At 52.3% G+C, this 8,361-nt stretch overlaps 1 protein-coding gene across 1 annotated transcript in view; it reads right to left on the bottom strand.

The window, feature by feature from the left end:
• Nucleotides 1-944: 944 nt before the first annotated feature.
• Nucleotides 945-8,361, bottom strand: part of LOC140396960 (FHF complex subunit HOOK interacting protein 2A-like) — a 52,724-nt gene continuing 45,307 nt past the window's right edge. Inside the window, exons 10-14 of the mRNA XM_072485944.1 lie at nt 6,545-6,635; nt 5,885-6,028; nt 3,613-3,753; nt 2,439-2,539; nt 945-1,768 (exon numbers count right to left, since the gene is read on the bottom strand). Of these exons, the coding sequence (XP_072342045.1) occupies nt 1,666-1,768; nt 2,439-2,539; nt 3,613-3,753; nt 5,885-6,028; nt 6,545-6,635 (580 nt within the window). The 3' untranslated portion in view covers nt 945-1,665. The remainder of the gene's footprint in view (nt 1,769-2,438; nt 2,540-3,612; nt 3,754-5,884; nt 6,029-6,544; nt 6,636-8,361) is intronic.

Raw genomic sequence — 8,361 nt, 5'->3', positions numbered from 1 at the left:
CGGTGCTCCCTCAGTCCTGTCCCTGCCCGATGACAGGCCGGTGCTCCCTCAGTCCTGTCCCTGCCCGATGACAGGCCGGTGCTCCCTCAGTCCTGTCCCTGCCCGATGACAGGCCGGTGCTCCCTCAGTCCTGTCCCTGCCCGATGACAGGCCGGTGCTCCCTCAGTCCTGTCCCTGCCCGATGACAGGCCGGTGCTCCCTCAGTCCTGTCCCTGCCCGATGACAGGCCGGTGCTCCCTCAGTCCTGTCCCTGCCCGATGACAGGCCGGTGCTCCCTCAGTCCTGTCCCTGCCCGATGACAGGCCGGTGCTCCCTCAGTCCTGTCCCTGCCCGATGACAGGCCGGTGCTCCCTCAGTCCTGTCCCTGCCCGATGACAGGCCGGTGCTCCCTCAGTCCCCCCCCTCTGATGGTGCCGTGCTCCCTCAGTCCTGTCCCTGCCCGATGACAGGCCGGTGCTCCCTCAGTCCTGTCCCTCTGATGGTGCGGTGCTCCCTCAGTCCTGTCCCTGCCCGATGACAGGCCGGTGCTCCCTCAGTCCTGTCCCTGCCCGATGACAGGCCGGTGCTCCCTCAGTCCTGTCCCTGCCCGATGACAGGCCGGTGCTCCCTCAGTCCTGTCCCTGCCCGATGACAGGCCGGTGCTCCCTCAGTCCTGTCCCTGCCCGATGACAGGCCGGTGCTCCCTCAGTCCTGTCCCTGCCCGATGACAGGCCGGTGCTCCCTCAGTCCTGCCCCTCTGATGGTGCGGTGCTCCCTCAGTCCTGCCCCTCTGATGGTGCGGTGCTCCCTCAGTCCTGTCCCTCTGATGGTGCCGTGCTCCCTCAGTCCTGTCCCTGCCCGATGACAGGCCGGTGCTCCCTCAGTCCTGTCCCTCTGACTGGACAGCACTCCCTGTGGTCCCTTTTCAGCACAGTCCCCAAAAATCCTTTAAACACAGCACCATGGACATTCAATCTTTTCCATTTAATCACAAAATAAAATGTTGGTAGCTACCGGCTGCTGATGTTACTGGCTGTGATCAAACCACAACACCAACTTCCCCCTGAGACACGGGAGTCATTCTCGAAACAAGTAGCTGATTTATAAAGCACCCACTTCCTCGCATCATTCTATCCACAAACAACAACAGTCCGCTTTGGGGTATGCTCACATGATTCGCTGATCTTTACACATAAATAAAAACTTGCAATTGTGCAACCCTCTTACCATTGAAACGTTCAAAATATTTCACATCATGAATTATTTGAAAACAGTGACAGACCTTAATGGGGCTGTGAGCCACAGACGGGTTTAAAGCAGAAAGAGGACAGGAATCGGGGGTGAGGGGGGCAGTCGGGAAGGGGGGGACAGCAGTCGGATTTTAACCTCTGCGTTCCGCTGACAGGAATAGGCAATTAACCCCATTCCCCCTGTCGTTCCCACACCATTCCGGGTGCAAGCTCATCCCACGGCTCCCAAATTTAAGATGGGAGGGGGGGGGGGGGGGGGGGGGAGGAGAGAGAAAAGTTTCCAAAGTCCCTCACCGTGACGATCGCACTCAGTTAAACCTAAAACAGAAAACTGAAGAGGGACGGATTGTCCAGGCCAGTGTGCTGGACGCACGTGTACAATGTCCAGTGACAGTCCGGTGGTCTCTTGAGAGAAGGCACTGCGGCCAGTCCGAGTTTAGTCCGGTTCCGATGGGTATTTGACGAACGCTATTGCAGCCAGCTCCTTGCAGAATTCCTCCAGGACAATCACAGCCTTCAGTAGCGTGGCATGATCCAACCTGCAAAATTCGCACAAACACACACCTCAGCGAAGATTTGAAGACGGAGACGCACAGCACCAGATTGAAAATTAGATCCCCCCCCCCACCCCCCCTTTGCTTTCGATTAACCCCGGCGGTAGCTTAATCTGCAAAGGCACAAGCCAACTCCCTCACCAGCAGCTCTAAACTGCCCCGGAGTGGACATTCAACTGAAAGACGGGATCTGGAAATTTTGAGTGAAGAGGCGGGGAGGGGTGGGGGTTACAGACCCAGAGGAGAGGTGCAACTGGGAAGGGGTTTGCAAACGTGGTAGCCACACAGGGGTTGGCTTGATAAGTAGCTCCGAGCTTTATCGACCCAAACATATCACACTGTGCATGGCAACGTAGAGGTTTCAAAGAGAGCTCCCAGTCACAAACCACCCTCAATGGCAAGTTGTGCATCGGTGTGGTTTAATAAAATCGAAAACTCCTGAACAAATAAAAGCAAATCTTTTAATGCGAAGATGTGGAGTATATTTTCACACCCGTTCTAAAAGACACGAGGTGTCATTTCAGTCTCGGTAAATTCAGTCAATTGAGAAACGCTTCCTTTGACACAGCCCATCTTTGATAACAGTTGTAACAATGTGAAGACGCACAACTTCCTGAATATCAGGAAGATACAAAAACGATTCCCTGCTACTTACTCATTTTCAGGTTGCAATCCCATCAGCTGTCTCCTGACCAGCAGTAACTTGGAAGGAAACTGAGCGATTCTCTGGATCCTCTGCATGAGATCGCCGATTACCTGAGACGAGAGATATGACAGTCATCACAACAGTGCAGTGGTGACCTGTTTTAAGAACAGGCACCTTTTAAGGAATCAACAACTGATTTTCTTTTATTATTCGCTCTTGGGACAGGAGAGTGGTGATTCTTGAACCGCTGCAGTCCTCGTGTGCACGCACCCACGGGCGGCACAGTGGTTAGCACTGCTGCCTCACGGGGCCGAGGACCCGGGTTCGATCCCGGTCCCGGGTTACTGTCCGTGTGGAGTTTGCACATTCTCCCCGTGTCTGCGTGCCCCCCACCAAAACTCAAAGGGCAGGTGGATTGGCCACGCTAAATTGCCCCTGAATTGGAAAAAAAGAATTGGCTACTCTACATATATAAAACAAAAAGTCAACCAACAAAAAGTCAACCAATCTTGTGAGGATGTGGGATTCGGAGGGTCGGAAGAGTGCTCTCCATTCCTGCTTTACTAACTTCTCCCAGTGTTCACTCTCGCCAGATGGCAAGCAGTGCCATGACACCACGATCATCCTACGAAGTGGGCGACGTTGGCACGTCTGAGATTTATTGCCCCAGACGGTGGAGAGGGCACGAAGAGGGGAGGGTGAGACTGGAGTCACGTGCACGCCAGACCCAGTCGAGGTGTCGGGAGAGAGATTCCGTTGGGCTTTAAAGAAAAAAAAATAATTAATTACCCAATTTATTTCTTCCAATTAAGGGGCAATTTAGCATAGCCAATCCCACCTACCCTGCACATCTTTGGGTTGTGGGGGCGAAACCCACGCAGACACGGGGAGAATGTGCAAACTCCACACGGACAGTGACCCAGAGCCTGGATCGAACCTGGGACCTCGGCGCCGTGAGGCAACAATGCTAACCACTGCGCCACCCTGCTGCCCCTCCATTGGGCTTTTTAACAGTTCATGGTTACATTGAGTGTGGGACCGTTCCGTTCACTCCCTCAGCTGCGTAACGTCTGGCTCTATAACCACTACCGCTGCCGGTTTAATTCGGCACACATTGCAGCCCACCCCGGGCGATGGATGGGAGGAAAGTCCACAGATGACAGAACAAGATGAGAGTACTCACTCGAACAATAACGGAGAAGAGAGACCGGCAGCCAGGGGCGAGGTTAATGTACGGGTCCAGTAAATACTCATGGAGGTGGGGGTGAGGGAAGAGGGCAACCTTCGATACCACAGACGTGATTTGCAAATTCAAGTCATAAGGCTGGAAGGGAAAATATTAAGAGCATAATGTTTCGCTGCAATTCCGTTCAAACAAATTTAAGCGCAGGGAGAGGAATTGAATGCAGACCTAATAAGCAATAGTAATTAAATATCTGATCGTGCTCACCAATTACTGCCACCTCAGATTCCTAAACCTCCCCATCTCTCACCCCTCATCCGTCCAACCGTCTACCCCTCCCCCAAGCACGTGGTCAGCCGCACTTCCGCTTTTACATCGTCTTTTGGGGTGTCTTTTTTTAACTTTTAGGAAGTTGATGAATATGAATTGTTCTCGATCAGTAGAAGCTCAGTGATAGTTACCCTCCAGCAACCCTGTGGAGAGACACCCAACTTCCCAGAGGAAGCGAGATTGAATTTTTATTGCACCTCGAAAGGCCTCAGGGTGTCCCAAAGTGTCTCTCAGCCAATGACTTCCTCTCTTTGAAAGCTAATTTGTGCCCAGATAAGATCCCACAATGAGATAATAACCAAATCAACTGTTCTTAGGAGTTAAAAGAACTCCCCTCTTCTTTAATTAGTGCTGAAAGATCTTTTCACACCCACCAGAGGGTAAGTGAGGAGTTTGTTTAATATCTCATCTGACCTCCAACAGTGCACCACTCCCTCAGTACTACCCTGGAGAAAGTGCTGCGTTGATTCAGTACTGCCCCGCAACATTGTGGTGCTCAATAATTGCACTCTTGACAGTGCAGCGCTCCCTCAGTGCCCCTGCAACAGTGCAGCACCCCCTCAGTAATGGCACTCTGACAGTGCAGCACCCCCTCAGTTACGGCATTCTCACAGTGCAGCGCTCCCTCAGTACTGACCCTCTGACAGTGCAGCACTCCCTCAGTACTGACCCTCTGACAGTGCAGCACTCCCTCAGTACTGACCCTCTGACAGTGCAGCACTCCCTCAGTACTGACCCTCTGACAGTGCAGCACTCCCTCAGTACTGACCCTCTGACAGTGCAGCACTCCCTCAGTACTGACCCTCTGACAGTGCAGCACTCCCTCAGTACTGACCCTCTGACAGTGCAGCACTCCCTCAGTACTGACCCTCTGACAGTGCAGCACTCCCTCAGTACTGACCCTCTGACAGTGCAGCACTCCCTCAGTACTGACCCTCTGACAGTGCAGCACTCCCTCAGTACTGACCCTCTGACAGTGCAGCACTCCCTCAGTACTGACCCCCTGACAGTGCAGCACTCCCTCAGTACTGACCCTCTGACAGTGCAGCACTCCCTCAGTACTGACCCTCTGACCGTGCAGCGCCCCCTCAGTAACGGCACTCTGACAGTGCGGGGCTCCCTCAGTACTGACCCTCTGACAGTGCAGCACTCCCTCAGTACTGACCCTCTGAAAGTGCAGCACTCCCTCAGTACTGACCCTCTGACAGTGCGGCACTCCCTCAGTACTGACCCTCTGACAGTGCAGCACTCCCTCATTACTGACCCTCTGACAGTGTAGCACTCCCTCAGTGCTGACCCTCTGACAGTGCGGCACTCCCTCAGTACTGACCCTCTGACAGTGCGGCACTCCCTCAGTACTGACCCTCTGACAGTGCAGCACTCCCTCAGTACTGACCCTCTGACAGTGCAGCACTCCCTCAGCACTGACCCTCTGACAGTGCAGCACTCCCTCAGCACTGACCCTCTGACAGTGCAGCACTCCTTCAGCACTGACCCTCTGGCAGTGCAGCATTCCCTCAGTACTGACCCTCTGACAGTGCAGCTCTCCCTCAGTACTGACCCTCTGACAGTGCAGCACTCCCTCAGTACTGACCCTCTGACAGTGCAGCACTCCCTCAGTACTGACCCTCTGACAGTGCAGCACTCCCTCAGTACTGACCCTCTGACAGTGCGGCACTCCCTCAGTACTGACCCTCTGACAGTGAGCGTCGGCCTGGGTTTTGAGCTAAGTCGCTGGAGGGGGACCTGAACCAACAATCCTCTGACTCTGAGAGAGTGCTACCCACTCAACCACGACTGCCACAGCTTTGGAATTTGACCTGGAATAGATTGTGCAACGCGTCAGGGACAAGATCCCGCATCTGTGTCAGTCGATAGCATTCGGAAAGCAGCAATGATCGACAATCCCAGTTTTGATCGGCCCTTTTGGTTTGCAAGTTACCTGCTGCAAGATCTGTGCCATTCTGTCAAAGAGGACTTTCAGGAAATCGCCTTCGTAGAATGTCCCGCTGGGCTCGCAGCTTTCCAAATGTTTGGGGACAAGAGGCCACTTCCACTGCCTGGCATTAACACAGCAACCCTGGAACTGCAGAACAGAGCAAAGGTGTACAGTTTGGAATTCAACCTGGCCTCAGCATGTCTTTGGTCGCGTGTACCGAAGAGTAATCTTAAGCTACAGGACTGGACAGTGGGCATTAAGTTCTACCAAGTGACAGTGGATCTCCCCGTGCCATACTGGAGAGTCAACGAACAAGGTGAGCCTGTATAAGATCCGTACGAGACTCACCTGAGGAAGGAGCTGCGCTCCGAAAGCTAGTGATTCCAAATAAACCTGTTGGACTTTAACTTGGTGTTGCAAGACTTCTTCCTGTATAAGATGGTATTGTAACTGGGATAGGCTGTCCCAACTCTGCTACAGAAAGGGTAAACCTTCCTCCTAGCTGCTGAGTATCACTTTCAAAACACCACAAAGCAAGTTAGTAATACCAGCATTTTGTTTTAGACATTGGGTACAAAATGTTAATCCCTTGCATTAACCAAACCCCCAACCCGCCCGCAACCCACCATACTCGTCCACCAGCAAGGCAAATAGCCAGCTTACCATTCGATGTGCGTCCACAAGATACGTGTCGTACCCGCAGCCTGCCACGAGGTCAGAGGTCTTCACTGCGTCAGGAACAAGACACAAGAAGCTGAAACACAAGCACATCGAAGATGAAGTCTTGGAATGTACTCCAGCCCTGTGTGAGAATCATTCATTCTTTACCCGTCAGTCTGGCCTCAATAAAACTCGAGATGGATTTGCAGGCATTGCATTCGTTGATTTTATTTGACTTGCAAGTCTGACTCGTTTCACACAAACACAGGAGACAAGCTGCCTCCTGAGTCCCCCGAATCGAGTGAGTCCCATACCCCTATACCCCTCCTGACCTGGCCATACATCCTAATTGGCTCACTTCTCATCCCTTCCTCTGGCCTCCTATCACCCAGCATCCTTTTCTCCTCCTTCGCTGGACACCCCTCCCCCTTGCCTGCCATGCGTTCTGAAATCCTTTGTGAAATAACAGAATTAGACCGGCCTATATCTACGTTACAGGAACTAATATCTCTAAAGTAACTATTTTATATCACATTCGTCATGTGGACTCTTATCATCTTGCCCCTGATGGTCACTTTTCATGCTCCCCACTCCACGTTGGCCGTGGCCCTGCCGATCAGAAGGTCGTGGGGTCAAATTCCACTTCAGCACGATCATGCGCACATGTTTTGGGATGCGAAAATTGGGAAGATTCGGGGTGGGAGTGTTCGCGGTCTTAGCCAGGATAGTGGAGGAGGAGGTTGACCCTTTGGTGGCGATATTCGGGGTTTCAGAGAAGCCGGAGCTCATGGGGAGGAGGAAGGCCGATGTCGTGGCCTTCGCCGCTCTGATTGCACGGCGGCGAATTTTGCTGGAGTGGGGGTCGGCATCGCCACCGGGGGTAGCGGCTTGGTTGGGTGACCTGTGCGACTTTCTGCGGTTCGAGAAGATAAAGTGTAAGTTAAGGGGCTCAGCGGGGGAGTTTGAGAAAGGGTGTTTGTGACCGTGTTGGAAGAGCTGTTCGTCGCAGGGGGAGGAGGTTGAAACAAGGTGAAAATCTGTACAGACTGTATAGTTGATAGTTGGGAAGAATGTTTCCCGGGGTGTTTATTTGCTGTAACCTGTTTTAATACATGTTTGTAATAAAATACTTTAAAAAAAAAAATTCCACTCGAGCACAAAATTCGAAGCGGACATTCCCATGCGGTACGGAAAGAGTGCTGCACATTTGGAGGCTCTATCTTTCAGATGACACGTTAAAACCAAGGGTCTGTGTGTCCTCTCGGGTGAACATCAAAATACCCCAGCACCATTTTGAAAAAGAACAAGGGAATTATTGTGATGTTTATCTGTCGAACGGCAGCACAGAAACACGTTATGTGGTCAGAACCGTACTGCAATCTGTGGGAGCTTACTATGCGCAAATTGGCTGCTGCACTCCCGACTGTACAGTGAGTACACTTCAAAAGTACTTCATCAGTTGTAAAGTGCTTGCAACAACCGGTGGTCATGAACGATGGATACAAGTCTTTACATTATTCTGGAGTTCACAGTACACGCCTGGGCTCTGCTGCGCTCCATCTCCAGTGACCATCGAGAGGTTCCAGGATAACCCTCTGCGTCTTATCCTTCGAGGAGCTCAGAGACCCGGAGACTCACCCATCGATAATACACAGCTGAGATACGACACCCATCGATAATTCACAGCTGAGATACGACACCCATCGATAATACACAGCTGAGATACGACCCCCATCGATAATACACAGCTGAGATACGACCCCCATCGATAATACACAGCTGAGATACGACACCCATCGATAATACACAGCTGAGATACG

This window comes from Scyliorhinus torazame, chromosome 20 (assembly GCF_047496885.1).
Source record: "Scyliorhinus torazame isolate Kashiwa2021f chromosome 20, sScyTor2.1, whole genome shotgun sequence".
Lineage (NCBI taxonomy): Eukaryota > Metazoa > Chordata > Chondrichthyes > Carcharhiniformes > Scyliorhinidae > Scyliorhinus > Scyliorhinus torazame.
This window is presented reverse-complemented; position numbering and strand designations above follow the sequence as displayed.